The 25445-nt window shown below is 47.9% G+C and overlaps 1 protein-coding gene across 1 annotated transcript; it reads right to left on the reverse strand.

The window, feature by feature from the left end:
* Positions 1–9834: 9834 nt before the first annotated feature.
* LOC137431190 (insulin-like growth factor-binding protein 5) lies at positions 9835–15380 on the reverse strand. The gene is made up of 4 exons (XM_068122217.2): positions 14503–15380; positions 12355–12506; positions 11763–11882; positions 9835–10687 (listed from the first exon to the last, which is right to left on the reverse strand). Exons 1-4 carry the CDS (start codon positions 14858–14860, stop codon positions 10571–10573), a joined length of 747 nt encoding a protein of 248 aa, XP_067978318.1. The 5' UTR covers positions 14861–15380; the 3' UTR covers positions 9835–10570.
* Between the last annotated feature and the right edge of the window lie 10065 nt (positions 15381–25445).

The raw sequence follows: 25445 nt of genomic DNA on the forward strand, positions 1-25445 counted from the left end.
TAAAGATGAAAATTTGTTTGTGAAGTAAATGTTAGCTCTTTCACGAGCCTCGATTCAGTATACAAAAAGAAAAAAAAAGCTATGTGGTGTGAATGGCAATGTTCCTCGCTGAAATGTGAAAGAACGCAATCACTTTTCGCTCTGAATTATGTGCGAACGCGTAACTGTGAGATTATGGCGGCAAGGCTGGAACATCACGTGATCGCTCTGAGCGAATCAGCGCGCTGCTCTGCCACCGGCTCAGATTCCGTGTATAATATTCCTCGCTGGAATGCGCTGAGGTAAATATGAATAAAAAATATGGATCTCGTCAAATATTTTTAGGTAGGCCATGTCCTTCCCAGGCTCAATGGCCATGTCTATGCCAAATATCAAGCACGTGAGCCTCTCCGTTTAGGAGTCTATCGGTAACATTACACACACACAAACTGTGTTTTATATATATAGATATAAGCTTTCCATATTTGATGAAGTGGATGGTGAGATAACTTTATATTCAAGAGCACTAGGTTACAATGATATGCAAGCCAAAAGACAAACTAAAAATGTTTACTAATAAATATTGACTGAAAAATTGGCAAGTCATGTGACCCAAAATGCAATCACACATACTAAAATATAATACGCAATTTGGTGTCTGTCTGTTTGTCTGACTGATTTGACTTCAATACATTTGGTCGTTACTTATTCAATCTCCACCAAACACGACAACATTTCAATTGAAGAAGACAACAAGAAGAAGACTCATTTCAATTTGTATTAAGGGTCACACAATGGAGGTTGTAGTGACTTCATTCTCCCCCCTACCCCCCTACCCAAGGGGGTTTTCCCCGCAATGGGGGTTGCATGTTGAGGTGTATATCCGTGTTAAGATAACTCTATCATGGCGGCGTTTTTCCAAGGCTGTTTCGAATAACAAAGGTAATAATAACACAAATGATAGTATTAATGTTGTTACAAAACAATATCCCCCCTCCCCAAGCCCCCTTGCCCCCCACCACCCCACCCCCCCACCCCCCATCCCCCACCCCACCTCTTCCCCGAGACACCATTATGGAAGTAGATTTCATAGGGAGTTTAGAATGGTCAGGCAAGGTCTGATCCTTTCAGTGACCTGATCTAACATAAGTAATAGTAATAATAATTGTCAATAAAAATAAGGATAATAACATGACCCCCTGCTGCTCCCATAGTGAGTGGGTGTACAAGTATAATTAAATTATTTAAGTCATACCAAAGACTTTAAAGATGGTGTGTGCTTTAAAGATGGTGTGTGCTTTAAAGATGGTGTGTGTGCTGTGTGTGTAAAGATGGACAACCCTCCAAATTCCTCTTGAGGTTGAGGAAATGCCCCGCTGAGTACGGTGAGGAAAGCGGTGCCATCGTTATGATGTCACTGGTACCCAGAGTATCCAGGGAAGTGATGGTCGTGACATCATTTTCCCCAAGCTCAGTGGCTGTGTTAAGTGTTTGTCTCGTCAGTATGTGTGTGTGTGTGTGTGTTTGTGTGTGTGTGTGTGTGTGTGTGTGTGTGTGTGTGTGTGTGTGTGTGTGTGTGTGTGTCTCTGTGTGTGTGTGTGTGTGTCAGCTCTATTATATGAGCCTTAGTCCAAGTATTTTTAAAAATGCAATATTTTAAGTGCTATCATTACTATAATTACTTATAGTGTAGCAGCATAGCAAACCTGTTGTGCATTTTGTGATACAAGCACCAAATTTGGCACAAATGTACATTAATATGTTGCGAACATTTTCAGATATTGGGCCACTTGAAATTCCGTATTTTTTTTTTTCAAATTTTTTTCAAATTTCGTAATTTCAAATTTTTCGGGTGACACCGTCACAATTTCGGTCTTCGAGGCCGGCCGATATAGTGGGGCGGCTTAGCCCAAATATTCAAAAGAATTGTGCATTTTGTGATACAAGCACCAAATTTGGCACAAATGTACATTAATATGTTGCGAACATTGTGTGGTCAGCAATGAAGACGAGAGTCTGAATTACATGTATGCAAAAGACCTTGTGAACCAGTGAAGCAAATACACGGGTAAGCATGAATTAAATCTAGGGCATGATATAATTTCCATGATGTTTACCTCTACACTCAATGGTGGAAGGAGGTAATGTTTTGATCCCAGCTTGTCTGTATGTCTGTTTGTCTGTTAGTCCACAAAATTCCAGACAAAGCTTGTAGTAGTGGTAGTTGTAGTGGTAGTGGTGATAACAGAAATTGTTATATAGAACTGAACTTATATTATTATTATATGCAGATAATAACTTCATTTCTATATGCCCTGCAGTGGACAGGTTAATTGGTTTATGCACTGAAGGGGTCACCCTGGTGTGCACTGCTGTGTTCTGCCTCACTGAGTTGTTCAGGTATGATGTACTCAGCACAAGCTTCCGGTCGGCCCGGAGGTGGGGGTGCGGGGCCTGTCACGGAACGTCAAAACAAACGGCCTGCCGGGGCCGCCCAAAAGTCGGGCGTGAGGGGCACGTCCACTAATGGAACGCCTCTCGCTTCCCAGATCGAGGGCCACGTGGTCAGGAGAACCTCGTCCCTTCCGGTCACACTTTGCCTATCGGCCGGCCTCGAAGACCGAAATTGTGACGGTGTCACCCGAAAAATTTGAAATTACGAAATTTGAAAAAATTTGAAAAAAAAAATTACGGAATTTCAAGTGGCCCAATATCTGAAAATGTTCGCAACATATTAATGTACATTTGTGCCAAATTTGGTGCTTGTTTCACAAAATGCACAATTCTTTTGAATATTTGGGCTAAGCCACCCCACTATTAGTAATTAGCAATATTTAAAACATATCAATATCCAAGCACATCATTTATCAGAGGCAGACAGAGGAATCACTTGTAATTGCTTCCTTTGTAATGTTTAAAGTCCGGTCTCTTTCGATTGTTTTATAAGCCCATTGTGCTTGCATTCTGCAAACTAATAAATCGACAATTAGTGATTATAATGAGCTCTTCATTTAAAGGTTTACAGTTATTGTACATTTTTTTTATGTAAAAATGGCAAAAGTTATAAAATAAGAGGCAGAAGAGTCGATTTGTTACCATTGCCGAGCAACCAGTTCCAGTGACAGCTCCATAGTCTTCAGTCACATGACTTGCAATGAGCAGTCCGAGGCTGCACCGGCCAAGTTTTATTCGCAGATAATTCCATTTAAGGAAATTTTCCGACTGTTTTGTGATTTTTTCCTGGGATAATGGCTTCGAGTTGAATCAGAATGCAGAATTTCAGCTTTTTATACCACCTAGAAGGGACTAACCATTTATATCAATGAGTGAGTCAGTGGTTAGAAAGAGCTTTATCATTTCTTTCTGATCAGTTTTGGACAGTCCACTTTTTTATTTTCAAACTACTGTGTACAAAGTTTCTCTGGCAAAGGACTAATGCCCATAATGCCAGCTTTATGTGGCTCCCCAAGACCGCTAGCATACATGCCAACCTGCAGTTGATAAAACCTCTTATTCGTCCCCTACTGGTGTACACAGGAGGGGACTATAGGTTTGCACGCCGTCCCTCCGTCTGTCCGTCCGTCAGTCCGTCAGTCCGTCAGTCCGTCAGACCGTCACGCAAAGAACAGTTTTCCGGACGTTTTTTCTAAACTCCTAATGCTAATGATTTCAAACTTGGTACATGGTTTCTTCATGATAAGTTACAGATCAAGTTCGAACTTCACGACGTTTTGATCATTTTTGACAAAGTTATGGCACTTTGAACTTTGGGAATTCTGATAATTCTGATGATCCTTAACTCAGTGCCATTCTAAGTTTTAATTTCCTTCAAAAAAGATTTTCTCTGCAATAATAGGACCGATTGAGATCAACTTTTCACCGTAGGGGGGACTCGGTCTGTAGAATATTTGAATGGTAATTATGACGTCACAGGTCACGTGGTTAGGCCGCTATATTGTTTTTCGTGAAAACACGAAAACCCCTTTTTCTCTGCAACGGCTGAACAGATCGAGGCCAAACTTTGCAGGCAGAATCGCATACCCATGACGAACAAAAAAGTCAGCGAGCATGACGTCATGCATCACATGGTTTCAGAGTTATGACGTTTTTCAGCATGAACCTTTCAAACCGAGCCTCTCCCTCATTTTTGATCCAATCGAGGGGAAACTTCACAGATCTGTTCAGCATGTCAATCTACTAAAATGTCCTTTTGGAATTTGTGATAGGTCACGTGGTTTGGCAGATATCGCTAATTAAACGAAAAAAAATAAAAAATGGATATCTCTTGAATCGCTAGTACCTCAGACCGTGAGTTGGTAATTACATAATTCACACAGTGCAATACGTGCAGGCTGCTCCACGGAGCGACCTTGCGGGCTTATCAATGAGGCGAGGCATGACACACATGTGTCTGAGCATACCTCAGATCAAGTTTGAAAACCAGCATCAACCGTGCATAAATTTGCATATTCGATCATTTTTGACAAAGTTATGGCACTTTGAACTTTGGTAGGGGACATGTATTGCAGCGCAATACTCAGAATGCTTGTTTGATTTGTCCCCTAATTGACGTGAGCTTTGACAAAGTTTAGTATTCGTTTGTCTCAACCTACTTTGTACCTATATTTCCTGCATTTGCTTGTTTACTACTACACTACTACTACTACCTTAATAACTACAATGAATCCCTCTTCTTGTGGAGTCACCTACAGTGGGTGGTTTAGCGCAAGATTTTAATGATCTGTATAGCCAGGTTTTGCACTTGAGTGAAGGTGATTTGGGCAGGAACTGGGAATTTGTTCAGAGTGCGGCGATAACTCATGTACTCTTTGCGAAAGACACGGTGGGATATTTTATGTCCACTAAGTAATGCCAGCAGATGGGACACCCAGTTTTATGGTTGTCCGAGAGTAAGTGCGTTACCACTGCACCATCCTGTCAGACCTGGGGCATCTACCTGCTTGAGGTTCCTAAGTACCGTAATACTATTGATCACCAAAAGTTTTATTGTCTAAATCGTATCTTTTTCCTCTATTAAATCTCCCACCCTCCCACTCGCCTACCCCGATAAAATTTCCAATTCTTATATATATATTATCATACTAAAATAAGGCGAATGTATGTATATATGTACGTCACAGGTCACGTACATGTACAGTAGTGGCTAAAAATATTGGCACCCTTGCACTTTTTTCAAATAATGCACCATTTCTTCCAGAAAATTGTTGTAATTAAAAAATCTTTTCGTATCCACATATGTATTTCTTTGGCTTGCAGTGGAACAAAACAAAAAAGCTGAAAAAATTACTAAATCTTAGCTTATTCCACATAGAAATCCTAAAATGACAATATTATTGGCACCTTTTACAAGTTGTTAGAAATAATTAGATTTCAAGCAGGTTATTCACCTTTACTTTGGAATTGAACTCACCTCTGGTGAGTTGCAGGTGCCTGCAATATAAAAATCACTCATTCAACCAGCTTCAATAGAGAATAGGAGATATTCTGCTGTTTTGTGTCACTGTGTGTACCGCAATGATCATGGAGAAATGAAAGAAAACCAGAGAATTGTCTGAGGAGGTTGGACAGAATATTGTAACCAAGCATGGACAATCTCAAGGCTACAAGTCCATCCCAAGAGACCTCTATGTTCCTGTGTCCACCCTACGCAATGTTATCAGGAAGTTTAAGGCCCATGGCACTGTAGCCAAGCTCCCTGGACGTGGCCGCAAGAGAAAACTTGATTGAAGATTGCAGTGAAGGATTGTTCGAATGGTGGAGAAAGCACCTCGATCAACTGCCAAACAGATGCAAGCGGAACTTCAGATACAAGGTACGACAGTTTCAACTATCACCATCCGTCATCAACTCAATGAAAGGGGGTTATATGGTCAGAAACCCAGGAGGACCCCACTGCTAAGAAAGCCCGACTGAAGTTTGCCAAAACACACCTGAACAAGCCAAACTCCTTCTGGGAGAATGTCCTATGGACAGATCAGACCAAATTAGAGCTTTATCGCAAAGCACATCATCAATATTGTTGCGGTTTTGAAATAAAGGTTAATTTTCCCTCTTAGTTAGTTACACCACAACATGTAGCCTCGCGATAGTTCAGTTATTTCTTAGTAAATGTAAGCGTAGCCCTTTCCTGTGTTTAGTTTTGCGTTGAGTAGGCTACTGAAATTAGGTGTCCTTATGGTGCTTTGGTTTGGTTTTGGCGCTGAAATACCACGTGGCAGGCCTGAACAAATCGACCGAGGCCGAAGGAAGGCGGGGCAGGAGGAGCCATCGGTAAGCACGAGCCACCAATCAGGGCTCGAGTGGAGTGGCTTACCACTGCGGCAGGAGGCGGGGTTTGGAACATTCGAGTCGGGCCGGGGCGGGGCCATATAACCCTGCTCCGAGCCCCCACCTTAGAGTTGAGTTCGCAGATGAGATGGAGACGAGAGGAGACGGCGGATCAGGAGCGCACGAGATGAGTTGAGAACGCGCGTCAGTATTGCCTCGTATTGAATCGTATCGCCTACGTGTTAAATTGCCTCGTTGTACACGAACTTTGCCCTGCTCCCCACGCTCTGCGCAGTATTAATCGCGTGCTGTAAAGAACGACCCGCGCCGGGCCACAGACGCGCGATTTTCCTCCTGCCTGCCTTCGCCGGGATACGTGCCGTGACCGCCAGAGGGCCACGCCGGGTGAGCTATCCCGGAGCGACCGAAGCAGGCGCGTTTGGCGCGCGAACATCCTTCCTCCATCTCCCCGTGTATGTGAGTGGGCCCATTGTCTGGGATTTTTGAGTTAAGACTGACTAAGTTCTGCCCTGTGTCCCTTTCCTTCTACCAATCCTTGTACATAGTGTAAATAAACCCTGTTCTTTCTTCTGATTTGACCGTCCTGTCTTTTCCATCATTGGCTTCGCATGGTACGAATAAAACCGCTCTAATCGGGTTCCAATAGAGAAGTAACAGCACGAGTCACGTGATACGCATTCCGCTCGGGCGTACTCAATTAAGCGGGGCTCGTGCGAGGCTCGATCCCCGCTTCCGTTGGGGTGTGGGTACCAAAGGTTCATGTAAATTTGTCCCGAAACCCTTTTCCACGTTTGTCCGGAAGTGGCGACTCGGTCTCGCGGACCCGAAGACCGAGGGGAAAAAAAGGGCTTAATCTCCCCCTTTGTAACGGGAACGGGCTTCGAAAATCCGCAACAATATGTTTACAGACAACAAAATGAAGCCTTCAAAGAAAAGAACACCTTCCCCAAACATGGAGGAGGTTCAGTGATGGTTTGGGGGTTGCTGTGCTGCTTCTGGCACTGGGTGTCTTGAATGTGTGCATGGCATCATGAAATCAGGAGATTACCCTGGCATTTTGGAGCGCAATGTTGAACCAAGTGTCGGAAAGCTGGGTTTCCGTCGAAGGTCACATGGGTCTTGCAGCAGAACAATGACCCCAAACACACTTCAAAAAGCACCCAGGAATGGTTCAAGCCAAAACGCTGGACAGTTCTGAAGTGGCCAGCAATGAGTCCAGATCTAAATCCAATTGAACACCTGTGGGGAGATCTGAAAACAGCAGTTGGGAGAAGGCACCCTTCAAATCTTGGAGAACTGGAGCAGTTTGCACAAGAAGAGTGGGCCAATCTGCCAGTAGAGAGGTGTAGGAAGCTCATTCATGGCTATAGGAAGCGCTTGACTGCAGTTATTTTGTCCAAAGGCCGTGCTACCAAATATTAAGTCGAGGGTGTCAATAATTTTGTCAATGCCATTTCTTTTTATTTTCTGATTTAAAAGGATATATTAAGTTCTGAATCCAAAACAAAGGTTCTGTAATATTAACAGTGAAATAAAGAATTGTGGAGACCAAATACTTTTGTCAATTTCAACCTCTTTTTGGAGAAAATTGTGAGTTATTTGAAAAAAGTGCAAGGGTGCCAATATTTTTGGCCACGACTGTCCATCCGTCCATCCATCACGCAAAGAAGCAGGACCTTGAGTAGGGAGGGCATATTGACACCACATTTTGCTTTTGGTGGGAGTGGATATTGCTCTTCAATCAAAACCACAATTTGTTTTGGCCTAATAAAGATTTTCAGTTTTGAAGATGCATGACCACATAATTTTCTTAAATAGTGAAATAATCTTAAACCTGTGAATGTCACAGAGTGTTAAATGTCACTTGCACACTATACATGAGCAGCAGGTGTTGCTTATTCATTCACAATCATTTCTGTTTACAGATGTGATGAACCTAACCAAACCGTTGAGCATTCATTGTTGCATGATGACACCGTTATTGATCAGGGTACCTGTTGGAACAGTTTATGAATGTGATTTTTGTCCTTGTGCATGTGTCAAAACAGGCAAGTTGCCAGGAGGTGTTAAGTCGTAAGATAAATCGCATTTCAATGCAGCACAGCCAGCACGACATGCTGGAAGACCTATTAAACTTCTACATCCCAAACTGTGACAAGAATGGTCTCTACAACATCAAGCAGGTGAGCCCCCCTCCGACCACAACACCCTGTTTGCCTAACTGTCTCACCACGACACACACTCCCTCACATCTGCGCGCACTGTAAGTTTGCTCCACACGCCAAGAAAATGGCTGTTTAGGGAGTCATAACATTGATTTATCTCCTGGAGAATGTGAACCGTTAGAGCTCAGTGGCAATAACTAGGGCCTGCCAAACTAAAGGTTGGCCAGGTCAAACGCATTACTCCCTTGTCCTTGATCAAAACAAACTAGAATTGAATTAGATGAATCTGGAAATGGAATTTGTTTTTCCCTTCCAATGTCATTTTCTGAAAAGGGTTCAGAGATTCAAGCTGTTTTCTAAATAACCGCTGCCTTTTTAAAGTTTGAACAAAAATTTTGGACTTCCTGATTGCACAGATAATTTGCTAGTATGAATCTCACGTTCTGATTGGTTGTCCTTTTTTTATAAGTGAGTTAAGCAATCATCGGTGAAGCAGTTTCAATGTCGTTTGATGATTTTATACATTAAGATCACACGAAGGGAAGAGGCATCTTGATCCAAAAGGCGATCCGAAGGGTTACGTGGCAATCCTGCCCATCTTCCCCATTGCTAGAGATGCTGAAAATGAAGTTATAAATTGTCATTTCAAAATGGGTTTAAGCTCAAATGCCAAATTGGAACCGAATCTGCGGTGTCCGTATAATGACCTAAAAAGAATGTCACAGGAAAAGCGGTATCGGATTTTCCCACCATGCATCACCTTTTCACCTTCCTGAATTTCCAAACAAACCCGCAGCATGATACCCAGCACACCTGCTTCACCAGACGTTCCATTTATCAGGAAAGGCAACTGGCATACATGCTATAGTAACGACGATGCTGCGTGTCTGTGCGCGTGCGCGTGCCCCTCGAGCAGTGCATGCCATCGCTGAGCGGACAACGCGGTGAGTGTTGGTGCGTCGACCAGCAGACGGGTCAGCACATACACGACTCGCCAAAGGTCCGGGGCAACCTCGACTGCCGGCGATTTGTGGTACAACAGGAACAAGAGGATATAGAATGAGGATTTGGGCAAGACCCTGCAACCCTTCCCCCCCCCCCCCCCCAAACCCCAAAAACCCTTGCTGCTACCAACCCTTGTGCACCTGTTCTGATTGGCACTTCTTCTTGCTGAGTTGTTAACGCTGCTTCACGCAGCGAATTTGTAGATATATCACTTTATATGAAAAAGGCAAATCGTTATGGACTGGAAATGTTTTGTTCAAGCATCGTCGTCTCGCGGGATCGTATACAAGAGATTTGTGGTTCTAGCGGAGGGCGCGTTCGGACGTCGTACTCTTGGCCAGCTGTGAAACAGGGCAGAACCACATCAAAGTCGTGATACTTTCGTTGTATGGTTTTTATTCAAAACCAGTTTTGACAGGAATCACACTGTAAAATAGTAATTTATTCTTGCAATATTGATGCTTAATGAAGTTCAGCTTTAACAGGATAAGGAACTAGGCTACCAGTTTGAATGCTACAACTGCAAGCAAATTATCAGATGGTTAATTGGTCCAAAGGAAGCAGTCAGAAGAAGCTTACTAACCCAGCATCCTTTTTTTTTTTTCTTCCTGTGCTCTAGAAGCTTGTGATTATGAACCTACATTAAATAGTCTTCTAAGATTATATTTAATTTATATGTCTTAATAAATACTAAATAACTGTGGTTTTGTTTCAAATGAATATTCAACAGTGGGGTGTTCCCTTTTTTCGCGTGTTAGTAATTTTCTTTAGCCGGGACCAGGGTATAAAGCCTGTGTTTTCAATCCCAAATCACTGACTGACAAAGCCTGCCGTTGCATCCATAAACAAAAGGAAGAGAACCACTTTTTTTTTAAATAAACATCAGAGCAAAAATCCAAAAAAAAAAAACTACTTGTGCTGCTGTCAAAACACAGCTGTCAAAACAGTCGCCTGTCCGCTGCATTCACGTCGTGTGCTCCTCGGAGCAAATTCCAGGCATATTGTTCATCTTCCATTATGGAATGGTTAAGCTGAACCTCAGTCTGCTTTTGGAAGTCCACCTAACATTCCTTCCGAGGTTATTCCACCGTGCTCCTTCAAGCGCCGTCCATTCAGTCAACGTTCTGGCATTTCCTTTTGCCTCCAACGTGTTCCGAATCAGGAATGCGCATTCCCAGCTTATTGACGCACCAGCACAGGCCTCTCTTCCGTCCTTTTGATGGTTTGCACTGAAATGAAACAATCAGACCGTGCACAACATGTCATCACCTCAGTCATCTTTTCCTCTACTCCTCTCTCCAAAGTTGCATAACAATGAAGCCGTTTTCAAAATGGAATTTTCCTTATCTGTTTACTTTATTTTACCCGATATTGTACATTATGGGCTGGTAGGATGGCCTAAATGTACATTGTACACCCAGTCGCCTCTAAGCTGTCTAGCCTGGGTTTGAATCCCGACCCAGCTCTAAAACCTGTCATCCCGGTGTTTCACAGGCAGGATGATTGATCAATCCCCTTGAATGCATGTTAAACTGGATGTCCCATCTGCCGCCATCAGTTGGTGGACATTGAAGATATCCCACGATGTCCTTTGCGCAGAGTAGGCAAGCTATCCTTGTGCTCGCACTGCGCGATACCAAGTCCAAGTTCCAAATTCCTACCCGAACCACTTAGTTGAAGGTCAGGCCTGGCCAGCCGGTTGGTGAGCAACTTGGGGCGAAAACCTCCCCCAGCCAACCCCACAAGAACATGGATGTTAAAGAAGAAGACCGTATATCATTTGGCAGCAGGGTGGCGATTCATGTCTGGTCCAGGTTTTTTTGGTTGTCGGGTCCAGTGAGAAAGCACAAGCAGAGTACATCATTTGCTTTTGAATGTAGGATGTGGCACATGGCCTCATTGGGGGTCCGTCCTTGTTTATAACAGTTTTGGTGGCTCCACAAGTGATCTTGCTCCTCCATAGGCCGATACTCTGTCTACGAACAAAAAAAGGCTCCACGAATGGTGAGTTTCCCTTCATTGGAAAATCGATATGGCAATCAGATGAGGTACTGTATAAGAACTCTCATGCTTGCAATGATTGGATGATCAGTTTTGGGAAGAGAGGTATAGTACGACTATGCTTCCACCATTAGAGACTGTCTTGATCGGGTTGAGTGCAGACAAGTTGGTATAACATTTGTCCAGGCCTTTTCCTAACCCCAAAGCCGAATAGAACATTGTGACATTGAGTATTTTGTGTTTATGAAATATTTTACCAACACACCCAATGACGTTCGCCTCTTGAATCTCGAGCCGTCTCACCTGACGCTTCTTGAAATATCCCCGCCGGTCGCAATTTGGGAGGTGGAGACGCCTGATGTTCAATATGGGGTTCTCTTTCATTTGCCGCATCAGACGGTCCATTCGCTGCTTGCAAGGAGGCTGCAGGCAACGGTGCAAGAGGTTAGAAGTGTTACCGTAAATCAGAAAGTTCACTATAGATTGGTCAAAGTTTAACGGACAGACAACTCCTAAGTCCAGGCGCCATGCTGAGAACGCTGGGCTGCAAGCGACAGTTCCCAAGATTTATGTTTCGGTACTGACAGCTTTTAGCCGCCCGGTGGCGCCTGCGTGTTACAACTTGCTGTACAACGTAAAAAATACAAGTAAATTTGATAAATTTCAACGAAAAAGCTACTTTCCACCCTCTTATCCATTCCCGAAACTCAGGCGCGTCCAGACCGCACTGTTGCAAACCGCATGCATTCAAGAGGTCACAATAAGGGATTTGATGGGATCGACAATCCTAAAACGTAGGTTCACCTAATGAAAGAGCAAACAAACACGGAAAACGATGGCTCGTCCACCACACGATGGTTGCTCAATGGAGATGTAAAAGAGAGTGTACGCGTACCTCTTCCACTGCTTTCCGTGACTCAGCCGTGGTGTGCGGCTCATTTATCACGAAGAATCGAGGGTTGCGCGGACCTGAACCGACGCTCGGTCCAATCCACCGAATCGTAGACTCCGATTCTTCACTTGCGTCCGAGACGTCATCCTCAGCCGCTGCGCACACCGGGAGGCAAACTCAATGCCGACGCAGAGGAACACGAGCACGAGCATGAACACGAGCCACGAGCACAAACACAAGCAAGAACACGAGCCACGAGCATGAACACGAGCAAGAACACGAGCCATGAACACGAGCAAGAACACGAGCACGAGCCATGAACATGAGCAAGAACACGAGCACAGCCATGAACACGAGCACACACACGAGCACGAACATGAGCACGAACACGAGCACAAACACGAGCATGAACACGAGCCACGAGCACGAACATGAGCCACAAACACGAGCAAGAGCCACGAACACGAGCAAGAGCCACGAACACGAGCAAGAGCCACGAACACGAGCACGAACACAAGCAAGAGCCAGGAACATGAGCAAGAGCATGAACACGAGCAAGAGCCACAGACACGAGCACAAGCAAGAGCCACGAACATGAGCACGAACACCAGCACGAACACGAGCCATGGGCATGAGCATGAACACGAGCCACGAACATGAGCCATGAGCACGAGCACGAACATGAGCACGAGCACGAACACAAGCAAGAGCCACGAACACGAGCACGAACACGAGCAAGAGCCACGAACATGAGCACGAACACAAGCCACAAACACGAGCAAGAGCCACAAACACGAGCAAGAGCCACGAGCACGAGCACAAACACAAGCAAGAGCCACGAACACGAGCAAGAGCCACGAACGCGAGCCACGAACATGAGCACGAACACGAGCATGAACACGAGCCACGAGCACGAGTCACAAACATGAGCCACGAGCACGAACACGAGTATGAACATGAACACAAACACGAGCATGAACACGGACACGAGTATGAACACGGACACGAGTATGAACATGAACACAAACACGAGCATGAACACGAACACGAGTTCGCCGTTTTTACTGCACGTGCCTTAATTCCATGAGCACTCGTTGGAAAGCGATGGGGAAAAGGTGCAGTCAAGGTGAGTTTGTTTTGGGGTTTAGGGGGTGCAGTCAAGGTGAGTTTGTTTTGGGGTTTAGGGGGTGCAGTCAAGGTGAGTTTGTTTTGGGGTTTAGGGGGTGCAGTCAAGGTGAGTTTGTTTTGGGGTTTAGGGGGTGCAGTCAAGGTGAGTTTGTTTTGGGGTTTAGGGGGTGCAGTCAAGGTGAGTTTGTTTTGAGGTTTAGGGGGTGCAGTCAAGGTGAGTTTGTTTTGGGGTTTAGGGGGTGCAGTCAAGGTGAGTTTGTTTTGGGGTCTAGGGGGTGCAGTCAAGGTGAGTTTGTTTTGGGGTTTAGGGGATGCAATCAAGTTGAGATTGTTTTGGGGTTTTGGGGGTGCAGTCAAGGTGAGTTTGTTTTAGGGTTTAGGGGGTGCAGTCAAGGTGAGTTTATTTTGGGGTTTAGGGGGTGCAGTCAAAGTGAGTTTGTTTAGGGGGTGCAGTCAAGGTGAGTTTGTTTTGGGGTTTAGGCGATGCCATCAAGGTGTGTTTGTTTAGGGGATGCCATCAACGTGAGTTTGTTTTGGAGTTTAGGGGATGCCATTAAGGTGAGTTTGTTGTGGGGTTGAGGGGATGCCATTAAGGTGAGTTTGTTTTGGGGTTTAGGGGGTGCAGTAAAGGTGAATTTGTTTTGGGGTTTAGGGGGTGCAGTCAAGGTGATTTTGTTTTGGGGTTTAGGGGATGCCATTACGGTGAGTTTGTTTTGGGGTTTAGGGGATGCCATCAAGGTGAGTTCGCTTCGGGGATGGATGAGGTTTCAGTCAAGGTGAGTTCGCTTAGGGGGTGGGAGAGGGAGTTCAGAGAATGCGTTAAAGAAGGCAAGGTTGCGGTGTTGAAGGTAAAGATATATGCGGCAGCACTGTAAACGTACTGTGTGGTGTGTATGGCACTCTTGAAGAGTTTGGGGAATGGAAAAGCAAGTGAGCGTAAAGTTGGGAGATTTTTGTGAAAGGTACAGAGAGAGAGACAGGTATCGTCTAGACCCACACGGACAGGTCCCCCCTTAAGCTCACCTTTCTCGGTGGGCTCCGTGAGGCTCCGCTGCAGTTGACACTCTCCACGACCCTCGAGTAATGCCTGCAGGGGCCGCGCCTCGTCGACCCTCGGGGAGCATCGCAAGCCAGAGCCGCAGCGCTCGGTGTAAACGCCGCACGCGTGACCTGGCGCCAGAGCGCACGTGAAGCAGCAGCCGCAGCCGTGCTCCTTCACGGGTTCGCAATCCAAGGGCTGCTCGCACTGCGCCACCGCACGCTTGTCGCACGGCTCGCACTGCACCACCGGGCCGTGGGCCCAGGCGAGCGACGCGGGCACGCACAAGGCCAACAACACGAATACCACGGGCTCCGGATGACTCTCGTGACGGGAAGGCATGGCCGGGGCGCGAGGATGGCGGCCGATGGTCGCCCCGTACGTTATCCGCGGGGACCGCCTTCGGTGGCTGCCAGGAGCCGCGGGTTTGCACGTGGGCGCACGGCGGCGATCGCCTGCACTCCTTCGGGCGGGGAACGGACGCCACCGAATTTATTGCGAACACAGCGCGGCCCCCGAAACGGATTTGTCGTCGGTCCAACGTATGGGCTGGCAGGCCGACGGCGGGCATGCAGGGTTGGGGCCCCGCTGTAATTTAAGACGTCGCGGGGCTTGGCCAGGGGGACACTCCTTCGGTCGGTGCGCGGGAGGATCATCAGGAGGAGTTTTAGGAGGAGCGAGCCCTGGCACGTGCTCAACTCTCGCTCCGGGAGAACCTTTTCCACCGGTTAAATCAAGGCTCAAGCGCGGGATTCTTCGAGGGAAAATTACATAATATAACGTAAGGCATAACCTTTGAGGACATCATTGGTCGACGACTCGAGTAACTTGCAAGGATTTCAAAATGAAGCACTTGTTACACACTGGGACGCACTTTGTCCGGCAGCATGCAGGAGGCGCTTTACATGAGCTAGTTTAGCGTTCTCATCTGAACCCAGCTGGTGCATGAATCCCTGGTGGGGAAACTCTCATCTGAACCCACATAGTGCATGAATCCCTGGTGGGGGAAACTCTCATCTGAACCCAGCTAGTGCATGAATCCCTGGTGGGGGAAACTCTCATCTGAACCCAGCTAGTGCATGAATCCCTGGTGGGGGAAACTCTCATCTGAACCCAGCTAGTGCATGAATCCCTGGTGGGGAAACTCTCATCTGAACCCAGCTAGTGCATGAATCCCTGGTGGGGAAACTCTCATCTGAACCCACATAGTGCATGAATCCCTGGTGGGGGAAACTCTCATCTGAACCCAGCTAGTGCATGAATCCCTGGTGGGGGAAACTCTCATCTGAACCCAGCTAGTGCATGAATCCCTGGTGGGGGAAACTCTCATCTGAACCCAGCTAGTGCATGAATCCCTGGTGGGGAAACTCTCATCTGAACCCTGCTCGTGCATGAATCCCTGGTGGGGGAAACTCTCATCTGAACCCAGCTAGTGCATGAATCCCTCGTGGGAAACTCTCATCTGAACCCAGATAGTGCATGAATCCCTGGTGGGGGAAACTCTCATCTGAACCCAGCTCGTGCATGAATCCCTGGTGGGGAAACTCTCATTGAACCCAGATAGTGCATGAATCCCTGGTGGGGGAAACTCTCATCTGAACTCAGCTCGTGCATGAATCCCTGGTGGGAAACTCTCATTGAATCCAGATAGTGTATGAATCCCTCGTGGAAAACTCTCATTTGAACCCAGATAGTGCATGAATCCCTGGTGGGAAAATCTCATCTGAACCCAGCTCGTGCATGAATCCCTGGTGGGGAAACTCTCATTGAACCCAGATAGTGCATGTATCCCTGGTGGGGGAAACTCTCATCTGAACTCAGCTCGTGCATGAATCCCTGGTGGGAAACTCTCATTGAACCCAGATAGTGCATGAATCCCTCGTGGGAAACTCTCATCTCAACCCAGATAATGCATGAATCCCTGGTGCGGGAAACTCTCATCTGAACCCAGCTAGTGCATGAATCCCTGGTGGGGAAACTCTCATCTGAACCCAGCTAGTGCATGAATCCCTGGTGGGGAACTCTCATTTGAACCCAGATAGTGCATGAATCCCTGGTGAAGGGAAACTCTCATCTGAACCCAGCTAGTGCATGAATCCCTGGTGGGGAAACTCTCATCTGAACCCAGCTCGTGCATGAATCCCTGGTGGGGAACTCTCATTTGAACCCAGATAGTGCATGAATCCCTGGTGGGGTGAAACTCTCATCTGAACCCAGCTCGTGCATGAATCCCTTGTGGGAAACTGTCATTTGAACCCAACTAGTGCATGAATCCCTCGTGGGAAAACTCTCATCTGAACCCAGCTAATGCATGAATCCCTGGTGGGGAAACTCTCATCTGAACCCAGCTAGTGCATGAATCCCTGGTGGGGAAACTCTCATCTGAACCCAGCTAGTGCATGAATCCCTGGTGGCGAAACTCTCATCTCAACCCAGCTAGTGCATGAATCCCTGGTGGGGAAACTCTCATCTGAACCCAGCTAGTGCATGAATCCCTGGTGGGGTAACTCTCATCTGAACCCCAGCTAGTGCATGAATCCCTGGTGGAGAAACTCTCATCTGAACCCAGCTAGTGCATGAATCCCTGGTGGGGAAACTCTCATCTTAACCCAGCTAGTGCATGAATCCCTGGTGGGGAAACTCTCATCTGAACCCAGCTAGTGCATGAATCCCTGGTGGGGAAACTCTCATCTTAACGCAGGGAGTGCATGAATCCCTGGTGGGGAAACTCTCATCTGAACCCAGCTAGTGCATGAATCTCTGGTGGGGAAACTCTCATCTGAACCCAGCTAGTGCATGAATCCCTGGTGGGGAAACTCTCATCTGAACCCAGCTAGTGCATGAATCTCTGGTGGTGAAACTCTCATCTGAACCCAGGGAGTGCATGAATCCCTGGTGGGGAAACTCTCATCTGAACCCAGCTCGTGCATGAATCCCTGGTGGGGAAACTCTCATCTGAACCCAGCTATTGCATGAATCCCTGGTGGGAAACCTCTCATCTTAACCCAGCTAGTGCATGAATCCCTTGTTGGGAAACTCTCATTTGAACCCAGCTAGTGCATGAATCCCTGGTGGGAAAATCTCATCTGAACCCAGCTCGTGCATGAATCCCTGGTGGGGGAAACTCTCATTGAACCCAGATAGTGCATGTATCCCTGGTAGGGGAAACTCTCATCTGAACTCAGCTCGTGCATGAATCCCTGGTGGGAAACTCTCATTGAACCCAGATAGTGCATGAATCCCTCGTGGGAAACTCTCATCTCAACCCAGATAGTGCATGAATCCCTGGTGCGGGAAACTCTCATCTGAACCCAGCTAGTGCATGAATCCCTGGTGGGGAAACTCTCATCTGAACCCAGCTAGTGCATGAATCCCTGGTGGGGAACTCTCATTTGAACCCAGATAGTGCATGAATCCCTGGTGGAGGGAAACTCTCATCTGAACCCAGCTAGTGCATGAATCCCTGGTGGGGAAACTCTCATCTGAACCCAGCTCGTGCATGAATCCCTGGTGGGGAAACTCTCATCTTAACCCAGCTAGTGCATGAATCCCTGGTGAGGAAACTCTCATCTGAACCCAGCTAGTGCATGAATCCCTGGTGGGGAAACTCTCATCTTAACCCAGGGAGTGCATGAATCCCTCGTGGGGAAACTCTCATCTGAACCCAGCTAGTGCATGAATCTCTGGTGGGGAAACTCTCATCTGAACCCAGCTAGTGCATGTATCCCTGGTGGGGAAACTCTCATCTGAACCCAGCTAGTGCATGAATCCCTGGTGGGGAAACTCTCATCTGAACCCAGGGAGTGCATGAATCCCTGGTGGGGAAACTCTCATCTGAACCCAGCTCGTGCATGAATCCCTGGTGGGGAAACTCTCATCTGAACCCAGCTATTGCATGAATCCCTGGTGGGAAAACTCTCATCTTAACCCAGCTAGTGCATGAATCCCTTGTTGGGAAACTCTCATTTGAACCCAGCTAGTGCATGAATCCCTGGTGGGGAAACTCTCATCTGAACCCAGCTCATGCATGAATCCCTGGTGGTAAAACTCTCAATCGGAACCCATCTAGTGCATGAATCCCTGGTGGGAAACTCTCATCTGAACCCAGCTAGTGTATGAATCCCTGGTGGGGAAACTCTCATCTGAACCCAGCTAGTGCATGAATCCCTGGTGGGGAAACTCTCATCTGAACCCAGCTAGTGCATGAATCCCTGGTGGGGAAACTCTCATCTGAACCCAGCTAGTGCATGAATCCCTGGTGGGGAAACTCTCATCTGAACCCAGCTAGTGCATGAATCCCTGGTGGGGAAACTCTCATCTGAACCCAGCTAGTGCATGAATCCCTGGTGGGGAAACTCTCATCTGAACGCAGCTAGTGCATGAATCCCTGGTGGGGAAACTCTCATTTGAACCCAGCTAGTGCATGAATCCCTGGTGGGGAAACTCTCATCTTAACCCAGGGAGTGCATGAATCCCTGGTGGGGAAACTCTCATCTTAACCCAGGGAGTGCATTAATCCCTTGTGGGGAAACTCTCATCTTAACCCAGTGAGTGCATGAATCCCTGGTGGGGAAACTCTCATCTTAACCCAGCTATTGCATGAATCCCTTGTGGGGAAACTCTCATCTGAACCCAGCTAGTGCATGAATCCCTGGTGGGGAACTCTCATTTGAACCCAGATAGTGCATGAATCCCTGGTGGGGGGAAACTCTCATCTGAACCCAGCTAGTGCATGAATCCCTGGTGGGGAAACTCTCATCTGAACCCAGCTCGTGCATGAATCCCTGGTGGGGAACTCTCATTTGAACCCAGATAGTGCATGAATCCCTGGTGGGGGGAAACTCTCATCTGAACCCAGCTAGTGCATGAATCCCTGGTGGGGAAACTCTCATCTGAACCCAGCTAGTGCATGAATCCCTGGTGGGGTAACTCTCATCTGAACCCAGCTAGTGCATGAATCCCTGGTGGGGAAACTGTCATCTGAACCCAGCTAGTGCATGAATCCCTGGTGGCGAAACTCTCATCTGAACCCAGCAAGTGCATGAATCCCTGGTGGGGAAACTCTCATCTGAACCCAGCTAGTGCATGAATCCCTGGTGGGGAAACTCTCATCTGAACCCAGCTAGTGCATGAATCCCTGGTGGGGTAACTCTCATCTGAACCCAGCTAGTGCATGAATCCCTGGTGGGGAAACTGTCATCTGAACCCAGCTAGTGCATGAATCCCTGGTGGGGAAACTCTCATCTGAACCCAGCTAGTGCATGAATCCCTGGTGGGGAAACTCTCATCTGAACCCAGGGAGTGCATGAATCCCTGGTGGGGAAACTCTCATCTGAACCCAGCTCGTGCATGAATCCCTGGTGGGGAAACTCTCATCTGAACCCAGCTATTGCATGAATCCCTGGTGGGAAAACTCTCATCTGAACCCAGCTAGTGCATGAATCCCTGGTGGGGAAACTCTCATTTGAACCCAGCTAGTGCATGAATCCCTGGTGGGGAAACTCTCATCTTAACCCAGGGAGTGCATGAATCCCTGGTGGGGAAACTCTCATCTTAACCCAGGGAGTGCATTAATCCCTTGTGGGGAAACTCTCATCTTAACCCAGTGAGTGCATGAATCCCTGGTGGGGAAACTCTCATCTTAACCCAGCTATTGCATGAATCCCTTGTGGGGAAACTCTCATCTGAACCCAGGGAGTGCATGAATCCCTGGTGGGGAAACTCTCATCTTAACCCAGGGAGTGCATTAATCCCTTGTGGGGAAACTCTCATCTTAACCCAGTGAGTGCATGAATCCCTGGTGGGGAAACTCTCATCTTAACCCAGCTATTGCATGAATCCCTTGTGGGGAAACTCTCATATGAACCCAGCTAGTGCATGAATCCCTGGTGGGGAACTCTCATTTGAACCCAGATAGTGCATGAATCCCTGGTGGGGGGAAACTCTCATCTGAACCCAGCTAGTGCATGAATCCCTGGTGGGGAAACTCTCATCTGAACCCAGCTCGTGCATGAATCCCTGGTGGGGAACTCTCATTTGAACCCAGATCGTGCATGAATCCCTGGTGGGGGGAAACTCTCATCTGAACCCAGCTCGTGCATGAATCCCTTGTGGGAAACTGTCATTTGAACCCAACTAGTGCATGAATCCCTCGTGGGAAAACTCTCATCTGAACCCAGCTAATGCATGAATCCCTGGTGGGGAAACTCTCATCTGAACCCAGCTAGTGCATGAATCCCTGGTGGGGAAACTCTCATCTGAACCCAGCTAGTGCATGAATCCCTGGTGGGGAAACTCTCATCTGAACCCAGCTAGTGCATGAATCCCTGGTGGGGAAACTCTCATCTGAACCCAGCTAGTGCATGAATCCCTGGTGGGGAAACTCTCATCTGAACCCACATAGTGCATGAATCCCTGGTGGGGGAAACTCTCATCTGAACCCAGCTAGTGCATGAATCCCTGGTGGGGGAAACTCTCATCTGAACCCAGCTAGTGCATGAATCCCTGGTGGGGGAAACTCTCATCTGAACCCAGCTAGTGCATGAATCCCTGGTGGGGAAACTCTCATCTGAACCCAGCTAGTGCATGAATCCCTGGTGGGGAAACTCTCATCTGAACCCACATAGTGCATGAATCCCTGGTGGGGGAAACTCTCATCTGAACCCAGCTAGTGCATGAATCCCTGGTGGGGGAAACTCTCATCTGAACCCAGCTAGTGCATGAATCCCTGGTGGGGGAAACTCTCATCTGAACCCAGCTAGTGCATGAATCCCTGGTGGGGAAACTCTCATCTGAACCCTGCTCGTGCATGAATCCCTGGTGGGGGAAACTCTCATCTGAACCCAGCTAGTGCATGAATCCCTCGTGGGAAACTCTCATCTGAACACAGATAGTGCATGAATCCCTGGTGGGGGAAACTCTCATCTGAACCCAGCTCGTGCATGAATCCCTGGTGGGGAAACTCTCATTGAACCCAGATAGTGCATGAATCCCTGGTGGGGGAAACTCTCATCTGAACTCAGCTCGTGCATGAATCCCTGGTGGGAAACTCTCATTGAATCCAGATAGTGTATGAATCCCTCGTGGAAAACTCTCATTTGAACCCAGATAGTGCATGAATCCCTGGTGGGAAAATCTCATCTGAACCCAGCTCGTGCATGAATCCCTGGTGGGGAAACTCTCATTGAACCCAGATAGTGCATGTATCCCTGGTGGGGGAAACTCTCATCTGAACTCAGCTCGTGCATGAATCCCTGGTGGGAAACTCTCATTGAACCCAGATAGTGCATGAATCCCTCGTGGGAAACTCTCATCTCAACCCAGATAATGCATGAATCCCTGGTGCGGGAAACTCTCATCTGAACCCAGCTAGTGCATGAATCCCTGGTGGGGAAACTCTCATCTGAACCCAGCTAGTGCATGAATCCCTGGTGGGGAACTCTCATTTGAACCCAGATAGTGCATGAATCCCTGGTGAAGGGAAACTCTCATCTGAACCCAGCTAGTGCATGAATCCCTGGTGGGGAAACTCTCATCTGAACCCAGCTCGTGCATGAATCCCTGGTGGGGAACTCTCATTTGAACCCAGATAGTGCATGAATCCCTGGTGGGGTGAAACTCTCATCTGAACCCAGCTCGTGCATGAATCCCTTGTGGGAAACTGTCATTTGAACCCAACTAGTGCATGAATCCCTCGTGGGAAAACTCTCATCTGAACCCAGCTAATGCATGAATCCCTGGTGGGGAAACTCTCATCTGAACCCAGCTAGTGCATGAATCCCTGGTGGGGAAACTCTCATCTGAACCCAGCTAGTGCATGAATCCCTGGTGGCGAAACTCTCATCTCAACCCAGCTAGTGCATGAATCCCTGGTGGGGAAACTCTCATCTGAACCCAGCTAGTGCATGAATCCCTGGTGGGGTAACTCTCATCTGAACCCCAGCTAGTGCATGAATCCCTGGTGGGGAAACTCTCATCTGAACCCAGCTAGTGCATGAATCCCTGGTGGGGAAACTCTCATCTTAACCCAGCTAGTGCATGAATCCCTGGTGGGGAAACTCTCATCTGAACCCAGCTAGTGCATGAATCCCTGGTGGGGAAACTCTCATCTTAACGCAGGGAGTGCATGAATCCCTGGTGGGGAAACTCTCATCTGAACCCAGCTAGTGCATGAATCTCTGGTGGGGAAACTCTCATCTGAACCCAGCTAGTGCATGAATCCCTGGTGGGGAAACTCTCATCTGAACCCAGCTAGTGCATGAATCTCTGGTGGTGAAACTCTCATCTGAACCCAGGGAGTGCATGAATCCCTGGTGGGGAAACTCTCATCTGAACCCAGCTCGTGCATGAATCCCTGGTGGGGAAACTCTCATCTGAACCCAGCTATTGCATGAATCCCTGGTGGGAAACCTCTCATCTTAACCCAGCTAGTGCATGAATCCCTTGTTGGGAAACTCTCATTTGAACCCAGCTAGTGCATGAATCCCTGGTGGGAAAATCTCATCTGAACCCAGCTCGTGCATGAATCCCTGGTGGGGGAAACTCTCATTGAACCCAGATAGTGCATGTATCCCTGGTAGGGGAAACTCTCATCTGAACTCAGCTCGTGCATGAATCCCTGGTGGGAAACTCTCATTGAACCCAGATAGTGCATGAATCCCTCGTGGGAAACTCTCATCTCAACCCAGATAGTGCATGAATCCCTGGTGCGGGAAACTCTCATCTGAACCCAGCTAGTGCATGAATCCCTGGTGGGGAAACTCTCATCTGAACCCAGCTAGAGCATGAATCCCTGGTGGGGAACTCTCATTTGAACCCAGATAGTGCATGAATCCCTGGTGGAGGGAAACTCTCATCTGAACCCAGCTAGTGCATGAATCCCTGGTGGGGAAACTCTCATCTGAACCCAGCTCGTGCATGAATCCCTGGTGGGGAAACTCTCATCTTAACCCAGCTAGTGCATGAATCCCTGGTGAGGAAACTCTCATCTGAACCCAGCTAGTGCATGAATCCCTGGTGGGGAAACTCTCATCTTAACCCAGGGAGTGCATGAATCCCTCGTGGGGAAACTCTCATCTGAACCCAGCTAGTGCATGAATCTCTGGTGGGGAAACTCTCATCTGAACCCAGCTAGTGCATGTATCCCTGGTGGGGAAACTCTCATCTGAACCCAGCTAGTGCATGAATCCCTGGTGGGGAAACTCTCATCTGAACCCAGGGAGTGCATGAATCCCTGGTGGGGAAACTCTCATCTGAACCCAGCTCGTGCATGAATCCCTGGTGGGGAAACTCTCATCTGAACCCAGCTATTGCATGAATCCCTGGTGGGAAAACTCTCATCTTAACCCAGCTAGTGCATGAATCCCTTGTTGGGAAACTCTCATTTGAACCCAGCTAGTGCATGAATCCCTGGTGGGGAAACTCTCATCTGAACCCAGCTCATGCATGAATCCCTGGTGGTAAAACTCTCAATCGGAACCCATCTAGTGCATGAATCCCTGGTGGGAAACTCTCATCTGAACCCAGCTAGTGTATGAATCCCTGGTGGGGAAACTCTCATCTGAACCCAGCTAGTGCATGAATCCCTGGTGGGGAAACTCTCATCTGAACCCAGCTAGTGCATGAATCCCTGGTGGGGAAACTCTCATCTGAACCCAGCTAGTGCATGAATCCCTGGTGGGGAAACTCTCATCTGAACCCAGCTAGTGCATGAATCCCTGGTGGGGAAACTCTCATCTGAACCCAGCTAGTGCATGAATCCCTGGTGGGGAAACTCTCATCTGAACGCAGCTAGTGCATGAATCCCTGGTGGGGAAACTCTCATTTGAACCCAGCTAGTGCATGAATCCCTGGTGGGGAAACTCTCATCTTAACCCAGGGAGTGCATGAATCCCTGGTGGGGAAACTCTCATCTTAACCCAGGGAGTGCATTAATCCCTTGTGGGGAAACTCTCATCTTAACCCAGTGAGTGCATGAATCCCTGGTGGGGAAACTCTCATCTTAACCCAGCTATTGCATGAATCCCTTGTGGGGAAACTCTCATCTGAACCCAGCTAGTGCATGAATCCCTGGTGGGGAACTCTCATTTGAACCCAGATAGTGCATGAATCCCTGGTGGGGGGAAACTCTCATCTGAACCCAGCTAGTGCATGAATCCCTGGTGGGGAAACTCTCATCTGAACCCAGCTCGTGCATGAATCCCTGGTGGGGAACTCTCATTTGAACCCAGATAGTGCATGAATCCCTGGTGGGGGGAAACTCTCATCTGAACCCAGCTAGTGCATGAATCCCTGGTGGGGAAACTCTCATCTGAACCCAGCTAGTGCATGAATCCCTGGTGGGGTAACTCTCATCTGAACCCAGCTAGTGCATGAATCCCTGGTGGGGAAACTGTCATCTGAACCCAGCTAGTGCATGAATCCCTGGTGGCGAAACTCTCATCTGAACCCAGCAAGTGCATGAATCCCTGGTGGGGAAACTCTCATCTGAACCCAGCTAGTGCATGAATCCCTGGTGGGGAAACTCTCATCTGAACCCAGCTAGTGCATGAATCCCTGGTGGGGTAACTCTCATCTGAACCCAGCTAGTGCATGAATCCCTGGTGGGGAAACTGTCATCTGAACCCAGCTAGTGCATGAATCCCTGGTGGGGAAACTCTCATCTGAACCCAGCTAGTGCATGAATCCCTGGTGGGGAAACTCTCATCTTAACCCAGGGAGTGCATGAATCCCTGGTGGGGAAACTCTCATCTGAACCCAGCTAGTGCATGAATCTCTGGTGGGGAAACTCTCATCTGAACCCAGCTAGTGCATGAATCCCTGGTGGGGAAACTCTCATCTGAACCCAGCTAGTGCATGAATCCCTGGTGGGGAAACTCTCATCTGAACCCAGGGAGTGCATGAATCCCTGGTGGGGAAACTCTCATCT

Source organism: Myxine glutinosa, unplaced genomic scaffold (assembly GCF_964187855.1).
Source record: "Myxine glutinosa unplaced genomic scaffold, kmMyxGlut1.1 SCAFFOLD_1732, whole genome shotgun sequence".
NCBI lineage: Eukaryota > Metazoa > Chordata > Myxini > Myxiniformes > Myxinidae > Myxine > Myxine glutinosa.